Raw genomic sequence first — 24,473 nt, 5'->3', positions numbered from 1 at the left:
GATGTTGCCTTATTTGGATGCTGCTCCCCATGAGTGGCTATATAATTCATTAAGAATCTGCTGTTCTAGAGAAGACCAAGAACTTATGTCTCTGTCACATGGGCAATCGTTCTCTCTCCCTCCAGGGCTCGGAATAAAGATGAAGGATGTAAAACTATACTGTGAGAGAGTGTTCTGCTTCAACTGAGGCGGGAACAGAATGACATGACGACAATTCTACTCATTTCTGTCTGCAATTGTTCACAAATATTGCACTTTTTGAGTATTGTTGAAAAAGACATTTAATACTCAAGACAATTAGGAAGAATACCAAGCCAAGGGGGAAACAACATTCACACTACAAGAGAGGAGATTGCTGATTGGTTGAGAAATGGACTGTGATTAGTAAAGTTTAGATCAGAGTGGTGCTGGAAAAGCACAGCAGGTCAGCCAGCATCCGAGAAGCAGGAAAATTGACATTTCGGGCAAAAGCCCTTCATCAGGTAGGGCTTTTGCCCAAAACGTCGATTTTCCCACTCCTCGGATGCTGCCTGACCTGCTGTGCTTTTCCAGCACCACTCTGATCTAAACTCTGGTTTCCAGCATCTGCAGTCCTCACTTTCGCCTCTGTAATTAGTAAATGTGTTAGCATGAAGAATGTATCAATGAAGGATGATTGGCAGGTATCTGCCAGGCTTTATATAATTTTTAAACCAGGGATATTGATTAATTGGTCAGGACACTATCCCGAGAAATGAAACAGTAAATGGCTGTAACCTATTTTGCTAAGATGAAATAGGTTCGTTGCATGTACATGTTCTGTTTCAGAGAATAAGGGTCTGAATATGTTGCTTCTAGTACACACAAGCACAAGAGTCTGACAAAAATCTTAAATTGCTTGTCATTCTTTGCACAGACAGGATTATTGGTTAAATGTTCTCCAGTTGCAAAATCCCATTAAAGTTAGACAGTGCGCTGCAAGTTTTACAAGCATGGGCTGGCTGGGTAGGATCCATAAATCGCTTGTTGCCAAACAACCAATGGAATAGTTTCATACAAACCATCAGTTTTGGGCCTACATACCTGGCATCACACCAGCAATGAAATTTGTATACCACACTACTGACGGGCAGACAGTGTTTTGACTAGACAGCCACTTCCTGTTAGTGACAAACACCACGTGCGTTGAGAGTATGCAATAACAGCTTCACCTGTTGCTCAAGATTTTGAAATACTTTAATCTGAAGTAGACTTACAGAACTAAGAGCCACCAAATTAGGATCTCTTCAGATTAATATACAGCAAGAATTGATCTGATCACAGTAGCCACTGTCACACAAGATGTCTCTGATGCACCATATTTCAGCATTAAGCTTTCAGAGTAAAAAAAAAGAGCTCAGGCCTTATTCACAAGATTGCCGTTCAGACCAGTCTTGTAGTGCACTAAACTGTATGAAACCCAATGCAGTGAAGGTAGGTTTACAGTAGTCAATAGTGGCAAACCCCATGGCGGATCTCAACTGGGACTTCATGGAAAGACAGCACATTTGAATGTTACATTTCAAATGTGGATTTAAGCACAAGATGAAGCCCATTAAAACATGCAAAGAAATTCATGCAGCTGCAGATTTAAATATAGCAAACATATCATAAATATGCAAGGGGAGGAGGTTAAGTTGCATTGCTTCAAAGAACGTGGAATCCAACAAAGATGTTTGAGTAAGCTGGGTCGAGCGGGAATCCATTGGCAACACCATCTTTTTAGACATACATGGTCTATTCAAACTGAACTCAACTGCACGAGTTGCCAAGTTCAAGAATGCAGTGAATACTGAATCCCAAAATGATGGCGGGTCTAGGGGTCGAGATCGTATGGTATAGTGCGGGAGTGCAAAAGTAAACGTTTCCTTGAGTGGCGCACTGATGAACAGGTTAACAATACCAAATAAGCAGATGAATAACACATAGCTATTGATATGCAAATCCTTTATGGTCTCTGCAAATGTCAAGGACTTCTTCACCAAGCAAATAGAAAACGTGTTCAACATTGGTTGAATAGATTGGGTTGCTACAACCATTTGCCCAGTTCACGTTGTGCAGAACCAGTTACGGTTAAGACAGCAAGTTTTCCCAGTTTGGGTTCCGCCAGGGTCAATCAGCTCCTGATCTCATTACAACAGAGTTGAATTCCAGAGGCGAGATGAAAGCGACAGCCCTTGACATCAAGGCTGCAATAGACCAAGTACGGCATCAAGGAGCCCTGGGAAGATTGGAATCAATGGGTATCAGGGGGAAAACACTCCACTGGTTAGAGTCATATCTGGCAAAAAGTAGAATAGTTGTGGTTGTGGACGGTCAGTCACCTCAGCTCCACGAGTCCCTCAGGGTAGTGTCCTAGGCCCAATCTTCAGCTGCTTCATTAATGACCTTCCCTCTGTTATAAGGTCAGAACTGGGGACATTTGATGATGATTGCACAGTGTTCAGCACCATTCGCGACTCCTCAGATACTGAAGCGCGCTGTAGCCAAATAAAACAAGGTCTAGACAATATCCAGGCTTTGACCAGCAAGTGGCAAGTAACATTCACACCACACAAATGCCAGACAATGATCACAAATAAGAGATATTCTAACCACCACCCCATGATATTCAACAGTATTACCATTACTCAATCCCCCCACTGTCAACATCTTTGGGTTACCGTTGACCAGAAACTCAACTGGACTCACTACATAAACACAGTGGCTACAAGAGCAAGTCAGAGACTAGGGATACTGGGGATAGTAACTCACCTCCTGATACACCAAAGTCTACCTACCATCTGCAAGGCACAAGTCAGGAGTGCAATGGAATATTCCCCACTTGACTGGATGGGTGCAACTCCAACAGCCCTCAAGAGGCTTCACACCAACCAAGACAAAGCCACCCGCTTGGTTGGCGCCACATTCACAAACATTCAATTCCTCTAACACCGACTCAGTAGCAGCAGTGTGGACTATGTACTGCAGAAATTCACCAAAGTTCCTGAAACAGCACCTTCCAAATCCATGACCACTCCCATCTAGAAGGACAAGGGCAGCAGGGTACTTGGGAACATCACCACCTGCAAGTTCCCCTCCAAGGCACTCACCAGCCTGACTTGGAAATATGTTGCCATTCCTTTACAGTTGTTGGGTCAAAATCCTGGAATTCCCTCCCTAATGGCATTGTGGGTCAACCCACAGGAGGTGGACTGCAGCGATTCAAGAAGGCAGCTCACCACCACCTTCTCAAGGGCAAATAGGGATGGGCTGTCAATGTTGGTCAGCCAGCAACACCCAAGTCCCATAAATGAATTAAAAGGAAATTCCTTGTGTACATCTTAGCGAGCCTCAGTTACGCAGACACAATGCACCATGAGCACAACCCTTATTGTAAGTATCATACAGCTGTTTGTTATTATTACCAAAATATAGCAAACGCTATTTTAGCATGGTTTTCAGTAAGACCGTCTGGCCATACCAATCAACAGGTCTACTGCATACAACCTTGAACCTGTCTTTAATGACAGCATGCACTTTGTTGATTTAGTCAGACTTTTTAAGGATCACTGTTCCAGTCCCTTTCCCAGGTTTACTGACATACAAGTCCAGTTAGGCCTTGAGGCAAATTTTTCAACAGTACTCAAATTCTGTGGTGGCTATTTAAATTATTTTAAACCTGCATTACAAACATGCATCTCTCCCTCAAGCTGAACTGATTTCACCATCAAAACACAAAATACTGGTAAAATATTTTCCAAAACAATTCCAAATTGAATAAAACTAGATTTTCATTTAGTGACTTTTGGAGGCAGCAACTTATTTCAATAAATTAGAAGTCACAGGTTTCATTCTCAAAAATAAAACGGTCAGAATCATTGAATTCAATCTCAAAACCTAGTAAAATTTAGACTTTTCATGCCACAGGTTTCACTTACTCTGAATAAATAGCATTATTCATTTACAATGACACAGTGTCATTAGACAAATAATAACTACAGCTCAAGGCAAAAAAAATGTCAACTGTGACGCAAACATTTCAGAAACTTTCAAAAGTATATGTGGCTGCTTTCATAACTCAACAGTCATTTATTGACTGCTCAAGTCTAAAAGTAGACATAAGTATTTGCTTTATTTCTTCCTTGCCTTTTTTTTAAAGAAAGGTCAAAAATAAAAGCAAAATATTTTAAATGTAATGTTATCAAACTAAAATAACTTGAAGCAATTCTCTCAAAATCTGGTGCATCACATTTCACAACTTTTCTTCTTCATGTGACTGATAATTCTGTTATGATTTATCCAACTTACATTTTCAGTACATTTAGGATTGTAATTTTTTTTGTGCCAAGATTTGAAGCAAGAATCAAGTGATTCAAACTAGTCACATTGACCATGACTTATATTAGTAACTCAAAGCTTTCAGACTGTTCTTTTTTGAGCATTCCTCTTTGCTCTAACGTTGTCACTTCTCGTCCTTCATAATGTCATAGGTTTGTGGCAAGTTTCCAACTTTTTACTTTTTTTTAAAACCTACGTGTCTGACATCAGTGTTCCACCTTCTTAAGGCAATAAAGATGATGTTATGAATTTGGTGGAATAGGAAAATCAGATTTGTGTGTTAAGATCTAATGGCGTACTGAACCGACATCTCAACATACTGCGCCGTTTCTGTTCAGATCTTCTCTGTCCAATGCAACATGAAGGTCCACAGTGCCCTCCCAACTAAAAAAACACAGTAATCCAAGAAGTGGATCACTATTAACAATTCAACCAATTACTGGACTTACCAGATGCTTACAAATGGCACTTTGTAAAATATCACAGCACTGGATTCTGGATGGTATGGCTGATAAACATTGACATATCACCTGAAAGATAAATACAAAAGCAGTTCATAACAAAGAATATGACATATAATATCCTCTATGTAACAAGTTTGGCAGCTATCTTCTAAAATATCATCAATATTTTCCATACATGGGCAACAGATACTTAGCACTTAACTTCAGTTGAGTCTACATTATATTTACAAAGATTATATGGTGATTCCATTTAAATGCTACAACAACTGAAATGTGAAATCATAAGTGTCCACATAAATCAAAAAAAAACAATAAAGGACGCGCTCAGCTGCAAATTTGGTTAAGGGATAAGAGACATACAGGATTTTTTTCCCCCAAGAATGCAATGAAATCCCCTGGGGTTTATAGCTGGAATATTGTTTTCCTTGTTTTATCTAAATGACTTGGAATTTTGTATAAGGAATACAATTTTGAAATGATACAAAATGTGGTGAGGTTATAAATTGGGCACGGGCTGGAGAAATTGAGATTTTTTGGGGGTAAAGTGGAGTCCCAAAAGGCATGCAGTGTGAGACTAAATGCAACAGCCTTTTGTAAAGGTGGACTTGTATTTGATTAGCCAATTGAAAGTTTTATTCTATGATCCCTCCAACTCCAATTTATTTTTTTCCCCAACAAAGGAAAGGAATAGTTTGGTATTTAAAATAGTTAATCCAACAGAAAATGGATGCAAGTTGCAAAGATGTTGTGCAACAACTAAGAATTTCAACATCTAAGAAAAATATTTGTATAGCTTCATTAAACTGCAAGCGAAGCATTTAATCCAATTAACAGCACAGATTAGGAAGTTATCTATGGATTTGAGCATTTGTGTAATGTTACAGTGGAAAAGTATATTGCAAATTCATAATTCTGTAATTTTATATGAAGTATCTAATTATCACCAGATTGTAAGTGTGCAAGTGATATGCCAATAAGTTCTCAATTTTTGCTTACAGATTACACAATCAAAATTTGAAAAATAATTAATTTATGCATATTTCCCCAGGAACTGTCAACTTTTACCAGCTAATAGCTTATACCAAGAGCTGTGATATCTTAATACTATTCAAGACTTTAGTCTAGCTATGTATAGAGATTCATGCAACACCTGGATGAAATGTTATGCATCAAAACTTGCAAAAAGATCACAAACAATTATGAATATCATCTAGACAGAAAGCTCAAGAAACGTAGAGTGTTTTGTCTTACAAAGGTTTAAGCTTTCTCGAAATCTCAAATCTTTTATGAATGTGAAGGGACAACATCAGGCACAGGATTATTAGTGTACATTAGTTTTCATGTTCTTGCGAAGTATTGTAAGTTACCTCAGTCAAGGCCCAGTGGTGTGCAAACTGGTCAAGATCCGTAACATAAAGACGCACTGACGAAAACTGGGACTGACTTATATGAGGATTACTGGTGCTGCTCTGGAGCCATGTCAATTCTTCTCCTGAGAATCCTGCAATACAGGAAATGAACAGAAGACAGACAATTAACAATTACAACCTTTTCCTATCCACGTAGTCCTTTTGAGATATCTGAATACCATGCAGATAAAACATTCTGAAAATAAGGTTTAAAAATTGTCTGTTTCTTTTTTAACAAATCAGCATACTTCACAATGCTTGCAGCTACAATGAAGTCTACTCTACAGGAAAAAGATACAGGAATGACACAAGATGCACAGCTCTTGCAAAGAGCCAGTTCCCTTGCAGGTTCCCCAAATGAAGCCACTGACCATCGAGACTTAGAAATATATTACCATTCCTTCAATGTTGTTCAGTCAAAATTGTGGAATTTCTTCCCTTACAGCATTCCTCCCCTAGAGCACATGGACTACAACAGTTCAAGGAGACAGCTCACCACCTTCTCAAGAGCAACTAGGAATGGGTAATAAATGCTGGTCCAGCAAATGATACCAGAATCCCATTTGTAAATTAAGAAAGAAGCTCAGAGATAACAAGTTGATTAGCCTGCTTATATTACTAAGCATTCTACAATTTTAAGATTTCACTGTTAGCATGGAAGTGTCAATATCCATAGTATAATATCAAAACTAACTATAGTATGAAACAATGTTTCTTTGAATAAAAGGTAAGAATTCCTTTACTAGCCCCATGGTGATTCTGATCACTGGAGATTCTGTCCACTTGGCACCTTGGTAGCCATTTCCACAAAGGCAAGATGTTCATCACTGAACAACCAGCAGGATGTTTCCAAGTAGCTCTGTGCTATTAACTTGCTTTCGATGGCATAAAACCCATCACATTCTCACCTTCCTTTTGTTCTGAAGGAGTCATATTTGCCTAAAAACACTAAACTTGTTTCAAAGTCAGAAACTGCTGGAAAAACTCAGGTAAGGCAGTATCTGTGGAGAGAAAGTAGAGTTAACATCGAGTCCACTGACCCTTCTTTCAGAATTTTTCCCTCACTACAGATCCCTGCCAGACCAGAGTATTTTTCACATACTGTTTTATTTCCAGCAATTGCAGAATTTTGCTTTCATTGTTCGACACTCCTAATAGGACTTTAAAAATATTATAAAGAATCAATTTATGTGCTGCTTTCTATTCAAATTGGACAGAGATAATGTAGTTCATGTTAATGATATTTCATGCAATACTGCTAAACAGGAGAGTGATTGTATGCATACAGTACTGATACTAATGTGGTCAGCTAAAGTACCACAAATAAATAAAGGCTGATTGAATTAAATCAAGAAATGCTAAACTGGAAAGTCTGGCCTACTGCATTCAAACAAATTTTCAATTTTAATATTTAAAGTAGAAGAATATTGGACATAAATACCTGTCAATGTAGAAAACAGAAAACTGAAGTAATCCACATCATTCACCAGACTTTCTGGAACCGAACAAGTCCATCCACCAAAAGATGACCTGGAATTAAATAAAGTACAACATAAAGTGTCCTGCATACTTCAAATTTTAACATACACCATTTCATCTATTATATGGAAAATGCGACTTCTCTAGAGACTGTACACAAATTTTACCTAGATAACGGAGAATAAAAAAATTCAAAGCACACTTGATAAAAACATTTTAATAGAAATTAACTTTAGCAGTGAAAAGGGATACAAAAATAAATTAGAATGCACAGCAAAGTGTAACCAAACTGATTAAAGATTTGAATTTAAATTTAATTACTTTTCACATTAAAGTTTTTGTTCTTTAATTGACATCCAAAGATCAAGCCGGCTCATTTGAAAACAAGTTATATTGTCTGCTTTCTTTTTTAAATTGTGGAACTCAGTCAACAAATATGCCAGTATAATTAAATGTTTATCATGTACCCAGACTCTGCTTTCTCTTGGAGCAAATTGAACATTGGCAATAATAGTGATGCTGAACAGAAATAATTCAATAAAACATAGGCATTACTAACAGAGATGTTCTAAAGTACTTTATAGTCAATGAAATACTGAAATATCGTCAAGGGTGTAATACAAAAACAGGGCAGCCAGTGACTGGGTTTTATTTAATGATGCTGTTCAAGTACTAATAGTGGAGAGAACACTTTGCTCCGAAATATGCCATATCAATCCAACAGCACAAACATAAGCCTCACTTTAATGTCTCAATCAAAAGACAAAACCTCTGATGATGCAGGACTCCCTCAAGAATGCAAGGAGATTTCTGCTTTCATTATATGTTCAACTCATGGAGTCATGCATGAATCCCCAAAAAATGTCTGATTCACCTCTAAGTCCTATCTATTTGGATTCCACAATCCTAAATATTGAGAAATTCAGGATGTGCTTTTAAAAACACATTGTAGAGGACAATACTCAACATAACCACTATACTTTAATGGTGACTGGGATACATGAACTGACAAATACCGGAAAAAGAAGTCTATGTATCTTCAGTACTACTTTTGGAGTCTCTAACTGGCAACACTGAAATCATTGAAAGGAAAAGTTTAGTTCAAGCTGTTGAATTTTAGAAAAATCATGATTGAAAAGTGACAAATTACAAGAAAGACACAAGCTGAGTAGGTTTTATGGGGCAAAGAGCAATGCAAGATTTATTTTTTTTAATGCTATTGTTCTGTGGACCTGTTAACCAGATCAAGATATGGTTTGCAGAGACAATATTACAGGAATGTCTTACAATTGCTATTTCTATCAAATTTCAAGATAAGAGGATGGTTACCCGTGGATCTGACTTCTCATTAGTGTCACAACATCAAGACAGACAGCTGAATCAAACAGCCCTTCTACCTCTTTATTCACAACACAGTAAAAGTAAAACTTTCAAAAACCCTCAAAATTGTCCCCAGTGGTTCCTAACCAGACTTTTAAATAGCCAGTCCCAGATTCCGAATAATGAATTCCAGTTGGCAATTTATATTGTAAACTAAAGACTTAGCAATTTACTAATATTATAACTATTTTAGTAGAACAAAAATTAAACAACAAAATAATCTGGACTATGCTTTCAACCCAACAGCCTTTGCTTCCAGCCCCATTCACACAAAAGACAGACAAACACATTTAAGGGGTAAATAAAAGAAAGAAACAAAATTGGCCAGATTACTGATGTGGTTTTCACTATGCGTTGTTCCAGAGGCACAGATGGTGATTTTTGGTTGATTTCACTAAGTTGTCAATCAGAGTCACATTTACAGTTCACTCAAATAAAGGCAGTAATGCTTATCATTTAGTTTTTTTTATTGTCTGGCCTTCCAAGAGCTGCTCATGGAAGGTTAGGCAAGGGGGCTTCAAATCTTTATGCTGTAGCATCAACAGATTTCCTTTCATAGAAACCACAGTCCAAAATCCAATTCAAACTGTGACCACTCCCTGAAAGACAGACTGACTGCTCCCCAAGGCTCCACGGAATCAGTGTTGGGCCCCTGCTGTATGTGATACACATAAGTGATTTTGGCTATAACATAGCAGAGTTGATCAGTAAGTTTGTGGATGATACGAAAGTTAGTGAAGTTTATTGCACAGGTTTCTATAAGCCATACTTTTAAGTTTACCATAATTGCTCTGATTTCTCTTGTACAATAACATTGTCATGTACAACAGCCATGTCTTGTGCTCCAATTCAAGCATGCTATCCCCCGTTCCATTTTCCACACCCTGATTGCTTCCCAGCCCAGGTGTTCGAAGGATCCTATTCTTAACTAACATTACAAAAGTCAGTCCAGAAATTCAACCGCCATCCTTTATACTTTCTATGGTTCAAGTGTTCCCTCAGTACAGGCAGGAACATCTGAAATTACAGTTTCAATTATTTACAAGGTGAGTGGAATCTGTATCCTTGAAATTACAGTAGAAATATATTGTATTCAACAAAATACCTGTTTAGTAGATGTGAAACATGGGAGTTATAGTCATAGGGCACAGAAAAAGTCTTTTGTCTCATTAGGCCTGCATCGGTCAAAAACAATCTCATTTGCAAGCACTAGACCTATACAGATCTTGTATCCCTTGGTATTAACAACTGTATGTCTAAATATTTCTTAAATGTTATGAGAGTTTCTGCCTCAACAACCCTTACAGACAATGAGTTCTAGAGTTCTACCACTGTCCGGGTGAAAAAATATTTCCTCTCATTCCCTCTAAATCTTCTGCCCCTTGCCTTAAATCTATGCTTCCTGATCACTATCCCTCCACCAAGGGAAAAGTTTCTTCCTGACTACTCTATGTCTTTCATAATTTTATACATCTCAATCAGGTGGAGGTCTGGTTTTATCTCTCAATTTCTAAGGAGGTACAAGTTACACAAGATCCAAAGTTGCAGTTCTTAATTTCTTTTAAAATAAAATCAACCGGCATGTCTTCTGGCTATAACTTAACTGAATTCATTGATAACAAATAATCTCACTAAGCTCCACTATTTTGGTGCAATGAACTTCCAGCTTGTTTGAGTTCAATTTACTTCAAAGCCACTTTTATCAATTTTTCAAACATTTGCCCACATTTTTTAAAATTAAAATAATTAATTTTTAAATTTCAAAGATGTATTATATCATTTCTGAAGTTATATTTTAGAACACATAAATGATGGCAAAAGATATACATAACATGATCAAGTCAAGTAGTCCACTAAATTCTATTTTAGTTCAATGGCTACTAAGTGTGCCAAATACTGCTGAACATTCGTAATAATACTGCATTTCAACCAGAGATCAATGCTTCAGAAGGGAGAGAGAAAAACAAATCGAAAACTCTAATTTTAAGAAGTATTTTAATCAGAGTGAAAAGCCATTGTAGTTGGTTAAAATTCATGTCTAAATATTTCCCAGTCCCCTTCCCTTGCCACAGTAGAAGGGTTATGCCCGAAACGTAGACTCTCTTGTTCCTCAGATGCTGCCTGACCTGTTGTGCTTTTTCCAGCATTACTCTACCAACTTTTGACTCTCAAGCTTCTGCAATCCTCACTATCTCCCAAAATATTTAGCATCCATTTGATCACAGTGCATTGAACAGGTCAACAAATGGTTTCTATAAATAAAACATCACATGCTTTGCATCAACACAAAATATTCCAGATGCTTACTCAAAGTTTGATGTCCTTGGTTGTTTTAAAATCATTTTGAACAACCTGATTTAAAGATAACATGTAAACAAATAAAGTGGAAGCAAGGTTATAAAGCTTGGTCAGTAAGTTTTAATTCCTCTTATTTACTTTCAGTAGAATCATGACAATGTGACAAATAATGTTTATTCAATTTAGATTCAAATGTAAGATTGCCAATTATCCAATATTTCTAATGGAGACGGATGGTGATCACTGGATTTGGCCAAAGGTGACACTGATTGATAAAGACAAAATCAGAGAAAAATAGTGTTGGCAGGATCCAAACAGGATACCATCTGTTTTGTCAATACAAAATTAAAGAAAAGTTTAACTCATTAGATTGTAATGATTGTTTCTGTGCTGTACTGTTATATGTGCTATTTTCTAATGGCAGCCAGAGTGAAGCAACACCCATACAATCAGGGGAAGGTTGAGGTATTAACCAGGAATTATCTACCTATTTGTTGTCATTGAAGCCATGCTTGCTATAAAAGACAAGAACAGGAAGGGACTTAAACAAAAGTCAAGTGGTATGTTGCAAAACAGCAATGACAAAGGTCCTAAGGCAATATGAGCCTTGGGCAGGGGGACTGTAAAACAAAATCGATTAAATGTTCTCTCTTTAAAACAAACTGAAAGACTAAGATTTCGTACAGTTAACCCATTCTACATTGGAGTCACTCCTTGCTCAATTCGGCCTCCACTAATTGATATTTAAAACAAAACTTTTTTCTTTTCTTTCACAGGATATGGGTATTACCGACAAAGTCAGCATTTAGTAGTGTTCTACATGTTTGGTAATTCAATAAACAACAGGAACATCATTGAATAAAACACAGTATATTTTAATTTTAAGGATACATATTCCTCTCATGAGTATTATAAGTATTTGCAACTATAATTGTATATGTTCCTGCAGGCTCTCAGTGAGCACTTGAAACATAGAGAGCAAAAAAGGATGCAGGTAGAATTCCTGGATTGAATTTCATGATGTCAGGTGGGAATAGTGTCTTCAGTATACTCAGGCTGAGGTGATTAGGATAGAGAAAATGGTGAAGATTTCAGTGACCTGTGGTAGAACTGGAACACAAGTTTTTGCTGTGACATCCATTATGATCCTGTCAGAGACTTTTTTTTATTGAAAGAGGGCACCAAATCCCCAGCAGCTAATTATGAAAATTATGCCACAAGATTCTCTATTTTAAAAAAAAACAAGAACAAACATTATTGTACATGTAAAGAGAGCCCATCACTAATTGTCTTTTAACTAAGAGGCCTGCTCAGACATTTCAGGGACAGTTAACAGTCAATCACTTGTCATGGGTCTGAAGTCACATGTAAGTCAGGATGACAAATTTCTTCCGCTGAATGATGTTAGTGAAACAGTTGGGTTTTTATGATAATGATAGTTTCATGGACACCAAAATAGAGAATAGTCTTATATTAGTTGCCACATGGAAGGATCTCCGGATTATGATCCAGTGACGTTCACACCATACCACTATCTCCCTTTAATTCAGAAGGTGCAAAAATATCTCCATTCCTGCACAGGTACGGAACCAGTATTTTTATTTTAGTAACTGAAGGGCAACAGTTCACAACTTCTCTCTCCAACTGAGGAGAGCAGATGATGAATGAGTACATATATTTTTCTCTCAAAAGAATGGTGAACAGACCAAACAAAAGTGCATGTCTCTAATGATAGGCCAAATCCAAGGTCAGGAAAGAGAACAAAGCAGAACTCTCTTTCCCCCACCATTTGTTTGATGTCACAGAACGGGTTTTTTAATGCAAAATTAATGTTACTACTACAATATCCAACTGAGAGGTCAGATTTTCCTAACTTCAAGCTGAAACAAAGATGACAAATCAGCTGAACACACAATGCAACATAAGACTGAAGCTCTCCAGCTTTGAACCAGACCATATCTCACTAGAATCTCATACAAACGTGCACAGAAGTTTTTTAAAAAGCAGGAGTGTCAATCGGCCCCCTTGGCCTGCTCTGCTGTTTGACAAGGTCACGGCTGATTTTATTGAACTTTTTTTACTTTGGTCTCAACTCCGCCTTCCTGTCTCGCACATAGATCGTTTGGCTCACTAGTTAGTCAAAAATCTAACTTATTCAACCTTTAAAATATACAATGACACTGCCTCTACTATTCTCTGGGAAACACCAACAGAAAAAAGTTCCAATCTCAGCATTAAATAGGAGTCCCTTTATTTTTAGGCTGTATCCCAAAGTTCTCTTCATTCCCACAAAGAGAAGTATCTTTCAGCATCCACCATGTCAAGTCCCTTTAGGATCTTACATGTTTTAATAAATTTACCTCTCGTTCTTCTAAACTTCAACAGATAAAGGCCAAACGTGTCTAAACGCTTCTTAGTAAGCTAACACCTTTATCACAGGAATCAATCAAGTAAACCTTCTCTAAACTGCTTCTAGTGGAATTCTATCCTTTTTCAAATAAGATGGAAATGGTGTAGTACTCCAGATGTGGTTTACCTGATGACCTGTATTTTGTAGCAAAACATTCATTCTTTAATACTCCCATTCTCCTTGCAATAAATAACGGTCCACAGTGTTCTTCATCACTTGCTGAAACTGTATACTAACTTTTTTTTGTTCTAAGTGTGCCAGGGAACTCCAGATTATTCTCTACCGCAATGTTCTGTAACTTCTCCCCATTTAAATCTTTTTATTCTTCCTGCCAAAGTGGACACATTTACATCTTCCCATGTTCTACTCCATTTGCCAAATTGCTGCTCACTATCTTGCACCTGTTGCAGTCTCCTTATGGCCTTTTCACAATTTAATCCCCGACCAATCTTTGTCCTCTAATCAAATGTACCCCACCACATTTGGTCCCTTTATCCAAGTCACTGATATGGATTGCAAACAGTTGAAGCTCCAACACCGAACCCTGCAGTACACATGAAAGTGACCCAATTATGCTTACTGTCTGCTTCCTGCAAGCTAATTAATCCTGCTTCCATATTAATATGTTACCCTTACAACATGAACTTGTATTGTGTGTCATTGCCTTTGATGTGATACCTTGTCAAACATCATCAGAAAATCCAAGTATACCATATCGAAAGTTTCCTTTTAGCCACATTGCTGGTTACTCTCTCAAAAGAAAACTAATAAATTCATCAATCACAACTTCCTTATTTAATTTTGTTTTGGAAGTTTCCTACTATAATCTGCTTAATAATGAAATCCAGGATTTTTCCTCTGACATAGGTTTAGCTAACTGGTCTGTGATTTCCTGATATGTTCCAATGTAATAGCTTCCACTATCCCACAGAACAGTAATCTACGAAAGAATTCATTCCTGTCTTTTTAAAGTGAATTGCACACTCCTAATGAGGGTAGGTGAGGTGAAGAGGAGTAATGTTCACAGAAATTAGTGCTACACTATCATAACAATTTTTTTAATGCAGCATTAATCCCCACTGACAATGTGGAATTACACTTCTGATCGAGCCAGTATCTTCAGCAAGAGGATTTTTTTTTTAAAAAAATCACACGGACAGTAAAAATCCTCAATAAAATGAAGTTATTTTTAGAGGTGTTTCCTCAGTAAGTAATAATACAGAAAAGAATGTCACTTATTAATTTTATTTTAAATTAACGTTTTTTATTAACAACTGCAATGAGAAAGAAATAAAACGAAATTCACTTCAATTAGCTTGAAACATGAAGGAGGTTGTAGAAGCTATTAGAAAACAAATACTTCAACAAATACCTGCATTCATAGGTATCACAACAAGCTACACCAGAAGAGTTGCTAATAGGAAACTGTTTTATATGCGAAAAGAACTCAAGAAATCTCCAAATTACTTAGAAAAATATGAAGCCAACAGTCAGCAAATTCTGCACATCAATTATTTTACTAAAATCCCACTGCATTAGACATTAAACATTATTTTCTGATGCACAAGTTAGCAAAATCCACAAAATGGAACCTATTCACTGGCATCATTGTTGAATTGATTATATTAATCACAACTTGAAAAAAAACAGCTAATCTACCTGTTTGGCTACAAGCCAGTTACTATAAAAGGAACTGAGGCACGATGATAATTTGGCAGATAATCAATGCCCTTTACCATTAAATGAAAGCTCTATTAGCATCACTATAATCACAAAGTCAGTGTGTGTGTGGTACACTACAAAGCATCACAGAGTTCCAACTCTGGATCTGTTGTTCTACCTGATGCTGACGTCAACGTGTCCAAACTTATGCCTAAATGTTACTTCAAGGAATCCCCTCTTCAACACCAAGTACTTTTAGAAGTTGTAATCTAGATAACTGTCATAGAAACATTCAGCAGCTCTTTGCTTCCAAATTACAGTTGGCGAATTATACTGGGAAATATAAAGTTATTGGAACAAGACAATGTGAAACTAACAAGGAGTCATTATCCAAGCTTACTAATATTTGTAAAGTAAAATAAACCTTAAAGATCATTTCTATATATCTGTAAATAGCTACATTTTCTAGAGAAAAGTTATGGTTCAGATGTCCACTTGCATCATAAACCTTTTCAATAAAGACTATTACAGTGAAGGAATTGCAATACAGTATAAAACATGATCAAAATACATTTTTTAGAAGTTCCAAGTAACAAAGATGTGTTATTTCAAGGGCCAATTGAAAGCAGTGGTGACTTGCTACTGGAAATTTGGATGGTGCTACTGAAGGAGCATGAGTGAGTTTTTATAGTACCCCACTTGTAGATGCTACATACAGCTACAACTTTGGATATGTGGTGAAGACAGTGAATAAAGAAGAAGGTGTTTGATGGGATGCCAATCAAACAGGCTTTGCTGTCCTGGATGAAGTCATGCTTCACGAGTGCTGTAGGTAAGTGAGGATTATTTTGTCATACTCCTGACTTGTGTCTTGTCGATAACGGACAGGTATTAGGGATTAGGTGGGGAGTTACTCACTGCAGGATTTCTTGCCTCTGCTCTGTAGCCAAAGTATTTATATGGCCGGCCCAGGTCAGACTGCTTTGTGCAGAGGTTTTGGGTTTGGGGTCTGGCTCAAAACATAACTTCCTCACACCAACAGCCCAGCATATCAGTGAAAAAGACAAAGCTGAAGCATCTGCAACCATCTTCACCCAGATATGAAAAATAGATAACCCACCACAGCCTCCTCAAATTCCCCATAATCCCAGAGCCCAGCCTTCAACCATCTCAATTCACTCCCAAGTGATGACTTGAAATGAGTAAAGGCCTTACATATTGCAAAGGATATGGGGCCTCACAACACTCTGCCAACAATGCTGAAGGAATATTTTTCTAAAACTAGCTACACCATAGCTTAGCTGTTCAGTACAGTTAAAACATGAGCAACACAGAAAATCGCCTAAGGATGTCCTGTCACAAAAAAGCAGGACAAATTTATGTTGGCCAATTGCTGCTCTACTTTCAATCATCGACCAAGTGATGGATGACATCATCAATAATGCTATCAATGAGCAATTACTCAACATTAACCTGCTCACTCACGCTCAGTTTGAGCTCTGCCAGGCCCACTCATTCCTGATCTCATCACAGACTTGATCCAAACACAGACAAAAGATGTGAACTCAAGAGGAATTTTGGGTTACATCACGACAGCAAATGACCAAGCATAACATCAAGGAACCCTGAAAAATACTCCAGTCGATTTGAATTAGGGGGAAAACTCTTATACAGACACAGAGTGATAACTAGTAAAAAGGAAGACAGCTGGGTTTGTTGTCAATTATCTTAGTTACAAGACATCATTTCAGAGCTCCTCAAGGTAGTGCCATAGGCCCAAATGCCTTCAGCTGCTTCAATGACTTTCTCTACATCAAACGTCAGAATTCAGAATGTTTGCTGATGCTTGCACAATGTTCAGCATTATTCATGATTCATAATATCTTTGCTTACGCTGTTGGGGAGGATTTAAGCTAATATGGCAGGAGGATAGGAGCCAAATGAGGAGGTTAGTGGACAGTAAGGAGGTAGTAACTAACGTCTGTAAGGAACTAGACAATGAAGTCAGCGTGACTAAGGGTAAGAGTAGGCATGGAGCAGATGATGAGTGCAAAGGGACTGGTAGTCTGAGGTGCATTTGTTTTAATGCAAGTAGTGTAGTAGGGAAGGCAGATGAACTTGGGGCTTGGATTAGTACCTGGGAGTATGATGTTATTGCTATTACTGAGACTTGGTTGAGGGAAGGGCATGATTGTCAACTACATATCCCATGATACCGATGCTTCAGGTGGGATAGAGAGGGAGGTAAAAGGGGTGGAAGAGTTGCATTACTGGTCAGAGAGAATATCACAGCTATGCTGAAGGAGGGCACTATGGAAGACTCGAGCAGTGAGGCAATATGGATAGAGCTCCGAAATAGGAAGGGTGCGGTCATAATGTCGGGGCTGTACTACAGGCCTCCCAACAGCAAGTGAGAGACAGGGGTACAAATATGTAAACAGATTATGGAAAGATGTAGGAGCAACAGGGTGGTGGTGAGATTTTAATTTTCCCAACATTGACTGGAATTCAGTTAGTGTTAGAGGTCTAGATGGTGCAAAATTTGTCAGGAGCATTCAGGAGGGTTTTCTCGAGCAGTATGTAAATAGTCCACCTCGGAAAGGGGCCACACTGGACCTGGTGTTGCTAAATGAGCCAGGCCAGGTGATTAAGTTTCAGTAGGCAATTACTTTTGGAATGATGATCACAATTCTATAAGTTTGAGGATGCTCATGGACAAAGACGAGAGTGGTCCTAAAGGAAGAATGTTAATTTGGGGAAAGGCCAACTATACCAAAATTCAGCAAGAGCTGGGGAATGGAGATTGGGAAGCAGCTGTTTGAAGGTAAACCCAATTTGTTATGTGGGAGGCTTTTAAAAGAGAGGTTAGAGTACAGGAGAGACAATGTTCCTGTGAAAATGAGGGATTGAAATGGCAAGATTAGGGAACCATGGATGACAGATGAAATTGTAAGACTAGCTAAGAAAAAGGAAGCATACATAAGGGCTAGGCGATTGAACACAGACGAAGTTTTGGAAGAATATCTGGAGCGTAGGACGTTTCTGAAATGAGGAATTAAGAGGGCTAAAAGGGGTCATGAAATATCTTTAGCAAACAGGGTTAAGGAAAATCCCAAAGCTTTTTATTCATATATGAGCAGCAAGACAAAGGTTGGCCCAATCAAAGATAAAGGAGGAAAGTTACATGTAGAGTCAGAGAAAATGGATGAGATTCCTAATGAGTACTTTGCATCGGTATTCACCGAGGAGAGGGACATGACGGATGTTGAGGTTAGGGATAGGTTATTCATAGTCAAGTCAACATAAGGAGAGAGGAAATGTTGGGTATTCTAAAAGGAATTAAGGTGGACATGTCTGGATGGGATCTATCCCAGGTTACTGAGGGAAGCAAGGGAGGAAAGAGCTGGGACCTTAACAGATACCTTTGCAGCATCCTTGAACACAGCTGAAGTCCCGGAGGACTTGAGAATTACTAACGTTGTCCCCTTGTTTAAGAAGGGTAGCAGGGATAATCCAGGTAATTACAGACCGGTGAGCCTGACATCAGTGATAGGGAACCTCTGGAGAAGATACTGAAGGATACTATCGATTCCCATTTGGAAGAAAATAAGCTAATCAGTGATAGGCAACATGGTTGTGTGCAGGGAAGGCAGGTCTTACCAACGTAACCAAATTCTCTGAGGAAGTGACCAAGTTGATTGATGAGGGAAGGGCTATAGATGTCATATACATGGGCTTCAGTAAGGCATTTTAAAAGGTTCCCAAATGGTAGGTTGATGGAGAAAGTGAAGTCGCATGAGGTTCAGGGTGTTTTAGGTAGATGGATAAACAACTTGCCTGTGCAACAGGAGACAGAGAGAGTAGTAGTGGAAGGGAGTTTCTCAAAATGGAGAACTGTAACCAGTGGTATTCCACACAGTGGTTTCCCAGCATGGACCATTGTTGTTTGTAATATATATATAAATGATCTGGAGGAAGGTATAGGTAGTCTGATTAGTAAGTTTGCAGATGACATTAAGATTGGTGGAGTAGCAGATAATGAAGGGGACTGTCAGAGAATACAACAGAATATAGATAGATTGGAGAGCTGAGCTGAAAAATGGCAGATGGAGTTCAATCCGGCAAATGGGAGTGGATGCATTTTGGGAGATCCAATTCAAGAGTGAAGTATACGATAAATTGGAAAAGTCATTGGGAAAATTCATGGAGAGATCTGGGTGTTCGGGTACATCGTATCCTGAAGGTGGCAGGTCAATAGAGTGGTCAAGGCGGCATATGGAATGCTTTCCCTCATCGGACAGGGTGTTGAGTACAAGAGTTAGCAGATCATGTTACAGTTGTATAAGACTTTGATTCAGCCACATTTGGAATACGGTGTACAGTTGGCTGCCACATTCTAAAAGGACGTGGATGCTTTGGAGTGGGTGCAGAGGAGGTTCACCAGGATGTTGCCTGGTATGGAGGGCACTAGCTATGAAGAGAGGTTGAGTAGATTAGGATTATTTTCATTAGAAAGTGGGAGGTTGAGGGGGTACACGATTGAGGTCTACAAAATCATAAGAGGTATAGAAAGGGTGGATAGCAAGAAGCTTTCCCCCCCCCCAGAGTGGGGAACTCAATTACTAGGGTTCACGAGTTCAAGGTGAGAGGGGTAAGTTTAAGGGAGATATGCGTGGAAAGTTCTTTACACAGAGGGTGGTGGGCGCCTGGAATGCATTGCCAGCAGAGGTGGTAGACACAGGCACGATAGCAACATTTAAGATGTACCTAGACAGATATATGAATGGGCAGGAAACAGAGGGATATTAGATTCTTAGAAAATAAGCGATAGATTTAGATAGAGGATCTGATTGGCGCAGGCTTGGAGGGCCGAAGGGCCTGTTCCTGTGCTGTAATTTCCTTTGTTCTTTGTTCCTCAGATATCAGAGCAATTTCTAAGCTTGGGCTGATAAGTGACAAGTAACATTTGCAATACACGTGCCAGTCAATGGACGTCTTCAACAAATAGGAATTTACCAACTGCTCCTTAATATTCAATGGCATTAGTAAAACTGAGCCAAAGGTGAAGAGAATACACCAGTGCTCACAGCAGGAAGATTCAGAATAGCTGTGCAGCCATGCAGTTTAGAAGGAACATTGACCGTCACGTCCAGCAGCAGACGTAGTGGAACAAATTAACTTCCCATGAAGCCATACATTATCCTGACTTGAAACTACATCACCATTCTTTCATTGTTGCTGGGAGAAATTCCTGGAACTCTCTCCTTAACAGCACTATGGTGTAGCAATCATGTCTAGGGTGTAGTGGTACAAGACGGCAGCTCACCACAGCCTTCTGAAAGCAATTAAGAACAGAATGAAAGCTAGCCAAGCCAGTGACTCCCACATCCATTGAACAAGTAAACATCCTCAACACATATGCATGCCACACCCACTAAGCCCTCGCTCCACAAATAACCTCCCTCAAATCACACGGATCCCAACGACAAACCCTCGTCAACTTCACTACACAGAGGCCCTCCCCACCTTTACTCACAGCTGCTTCACCAACATATAATCCCTCCAAACTTAAACTTCCCAGTCCCCACCTGCAATGATTGTGAATGGTCACCCAGCTGGACCTCGGAATAGGAGTTCCCTGTTTGGGGCTGTTAATCTGATCCAAATCAGGGAGCCCTTGCTGACAGTGAAAAGGAGGAGTATCCTCCAACTCTATTTTGATTTAATCCCTGCCCTCCCCTTCACTGTTTGATCACACAGCACTGCCTTTTGTGAAGGGCACTGCTTGTCACTGGCCACTCGGGTGTTTCCTTTCTTCCTGGTGGTGGAAATCGAATAAAGATTTGTACACCTTGTATCTCTCACTGTGTCTCACACCTGCACACACACATGGGTGCTGGGGAAAAAAATAAGCACTACCGTAGTAAGGCGGTAGTGTGGGGGTTTAAAAAATGAGAAAAAATAGAAAAAGGAGCAGTATCCTCCAACTCTATTTTGATTTAATCCCTGCCCCCTCCCCTTCACTTTTTGATCACACAGCATTGCTCTTTGTCGAGAAGGGCAGTGCTTATCGCTGGCCACTCGGGTGTTTCCTTTCTTCCCGGTGGTGGAATATAAATAAAGATTTACACACTTATTGTTCTTCAGTGTGTCCAACACCTGCACACACACGACATGGGTGCAGGGGAAAATAAGCACTACTGCTGTTAGGCGGTTGTGTGGGGAAATAAAAAGCAAGAAAAAAAAGGGAGTCAAAGGTTCTGAAAAAAAAGTGTCACAGGTTCTGACACTCTGGGTGCTGACTCTGACTAAGCTGTGCTAGAGTCAAGGAATTTCCGTGTGTAATAAACAGTGACATTATTCTTCCTACCAAAGTACATAATCTCATATCCACACTGTATTCCATCTGCCACTTCTTTGCTCACACTCCTAGCCTGTCCAAATTCTTCCTGCTTCCTCCACTTATCTTTGTGTTATCTGCAAACTTAGCAACAATGCTCTCGGTTCCTTCATCCAGATCATTAATGTATAATTTGAATAGCTGTGATTCCAACATTGACCCCTGCGAAACTTCACTAGTCACCAGTTACCATCTTCCAAAAGAAATAATCACTTGATCCCCACAGGCCATCTTCTTCTATGTTCTATCCATGCCAGTAACATATAATAACACCATGGACTCATCTTATTGAGCAGCCTCCTGTGCGACACATTGTCAAAGGCCTTCAAAAAATCCAAATAGATTACATCAACCAACTCTCCTTTGTCCAACTTGCTCATCATCTCCTCAAAAAACTAACAGATTTCTCAGGCATGACCTCTCCATATCAAAGTATGCCGCAATCTCATCCTTAATAATGGACTCTAAAATCTTACTAACAGCTGAGGTCAAGCTAACCAGCCTATAATTTCTCATCTTCTGCCTGCCCCCTTTCTTAAACAGTGGTATTACATTAACCATTTCCCAGTTTGCTGGGACCCTCCCTGATTCCAGTGATACATGATCAATGCCTCTTCAATCTCCTCAGCTACCTCCTTCAGAACATGGCGTGTCGTCCATTTGGTCCAGATGATTTATCTGCCTTCGGACTTCAGTTTTCCCAGCACCATCTTAGTTGATGGTCACTGCACTCAACCTCTGCCCCCTGACTTTCTTGAAGCTCTGGTATGCTACTGGTGTCTTACATCATGAAAATCAATGCAAAGTACTTACACAGTTCCTCTGCCATTTTTTCTGTTCCCCATTACTACTTTCCCAGCAGTCCAGCGTCCACTCTTGTGTCTCTTTTACCTTTTGTGTATCTTAAATACTCTTCCAATCATCTTTTATATTACGCGCTAGCTCAACCTCATTTCATTTTCTTCCCACTTATTGAATTTTCAGTTGTGCCCGGTTGGTTTTTAACAAGGTTCTCAATCCTCTGGCTTCCTACTCTTCTTCAACACATTGTATGCTTTTTTTTGCTGCCCCTGATTTTCCTTACCAACCATGATTCCTTCATTCTCTGCTGTGCCTCTCAAATTACCCCCAGAAATTCCTGCCATTAGTACTTCACAATCTTCCCTGTTAGGTTCCACTTCCAACTCTCTCTCTCTCTCTCTCTCTCTGTCAAACTGTAGGGTGAATTCAATCATATTTTGATCGCTGCCCCCTCAAGCTTCCTTCACCTTCAGCACCCTAATCAGGCATAATCACTCATCACGAAATTCAGAATTATTTGTTCCCTACTGGGATCTACCACAAACTGCTCCAAGACACCATCTTAGACATTCTACGAATTACACTTTTTGCAATCTGCTACCAACCTGATTTTTCCAGTCCACCTACACATGAAGTCCCCCATGACTACTGTAGTAGTGCCTTTCTTATGTGCCTTTTCTATCTTGTAATGTATTTCTGCCCCACATTTGGACTACTGCTAGGTTGCCTGTATGCAAATCCCATCAGGGTCTTTTCTCCTTTGCAGTTCCTGAAATCTGCCCACACAGATTCTAAACCTTCCAACCCTATAATCACTTCTTCCCAACAATTTAATTTCTTACTAACAACACAACCCTGACCCTCTGCCAATATGCCTGTCCTCTCAATAGGACGTGTATCCTTTGATGTTTAGTTCCCAGCTCTGATTCTTTTGCAGCCGCATCTCTGTGACACCCACAGCTGCTCACCCTCCAATTTCATAGGGCACCATAAGCTAATTTACTTTGTTTTGCAGACTGCATGCAATTAAGCGCAACACCCGTCGCACAGTTGTCCCTTTATCTGCCGTGCCTGCAGTTAAGATTCCTGACCCTTTCCATACTCTGTTCTTTTTATTTGTTCTGGAAATATTAATAATCTCTTCTGAGCCCTTTCCCACTTGAACTTTTTCCATAATTTTCCATGTAACCGCCTACATTTCCTTCCCCTACTGTTTAGTTTAAAGTCCTATCCACAATTCACCAGGATTCTGGTCCCAGCATGATTCAAGTGGAACCTGTTTGATCGGAACAGCTCCCTCCTTTCCCGGTATTGGTGCCAATGTCCTATGAATTCAAATATGTTGTTCCACACCAATCTTTGAGCTTTGCATTTACATCTTTAATCTTGTTGACCCTGTGTCAATTAGCTTGTGGATCCGGACACTACTACCTTTTTGGTTCTGCTGTTTAATTTAGCCCCGAGCTGCTTATATTCCTTCAGCAGAACAGCTTTCCTCTTTCTAGCTATAGCTTTGGTATCTATGTGCACCTCAACGCCTGGATTATTTTCCCCTTCCACTCCAAGTTCCTCTGTAGTCCTGATAAGATATCCTGAACACTGGAACCAGGCAGGCAACACAGCCTTTGGGACTCTCAGTCCTCACCATGTCAAATAATGCCTTTTCCCTTTACTATCCCTTATTTCAACTGCACTTCTCTCTTCTCCTCTCTTGAATGGCTTCCTGTACTATGGTGCTATGGTCAGTGTGCTCATCCTCCCTACAGCCCCCACTCTCATTCACACAGGGAGAAAGAATCTTCAACGTGTTAGTCAAGCTTCGGCTCCTTCCG

The 24,473-nt window shown here is 39.2% G+C and overlaps 1 protein-coding gene across 3 annotated transcripts in view; it reads right to left on the bottom strand.

Annotated features, from left to right (window-relative positions):
- tex10 (testis expressed 10) overlaps positions 1-24,473 on the bottom strand; it is a 100,722-nt gene that overhangs the window by 22,152 nt on the left and 54,097 nt on the right. For all 3 annotated transcript variants that reach the window (XM_043690023.2, XM_043690025.2, XM_043690024.2), the window contains exons 10-12: positions 7,653-7,741; positions 6,170-6,303; positions 4,788-4,868 (exon numbers count right to left, since the gene is read on the bottom strand). In XM_043690023.2, the coding sequence (XP_043545958.2) occupies positions 4,788-4,868; positions 6,170-6,303; positions 7,653-7,741 (304 nt within the window). The remainder of the gene's footprint in view (positions 1-4,787; positions 4,869-6,169; positions 6,304-7,652; positions 7,742-24,473) is intronic.

This window comes from Chiloscyllium plagiosum, unplaced genomic scaffold (genome assembly GCF_037043375.1).
Source record: "Chiloscyllium plagiosum isolate Xiang-an unplaced genomic scaffold, Cpla_swu_hap1 HiC_scaffold_5, whole genome shotgun sequence".
Classification (NCBI taxonomy): Eukaryota; Metazoa; Chordata; class Chondrichthyes; order Orectolobiformes; family Hemiscylliidae; genus Chiloscyllium; species Chiloscyllium plagiosum.
The sequence above is the reverse complement of the archived record's forward strand: the minus strand, read 5'-3'. Positions and strand labels throughout refer to the sequence as shown.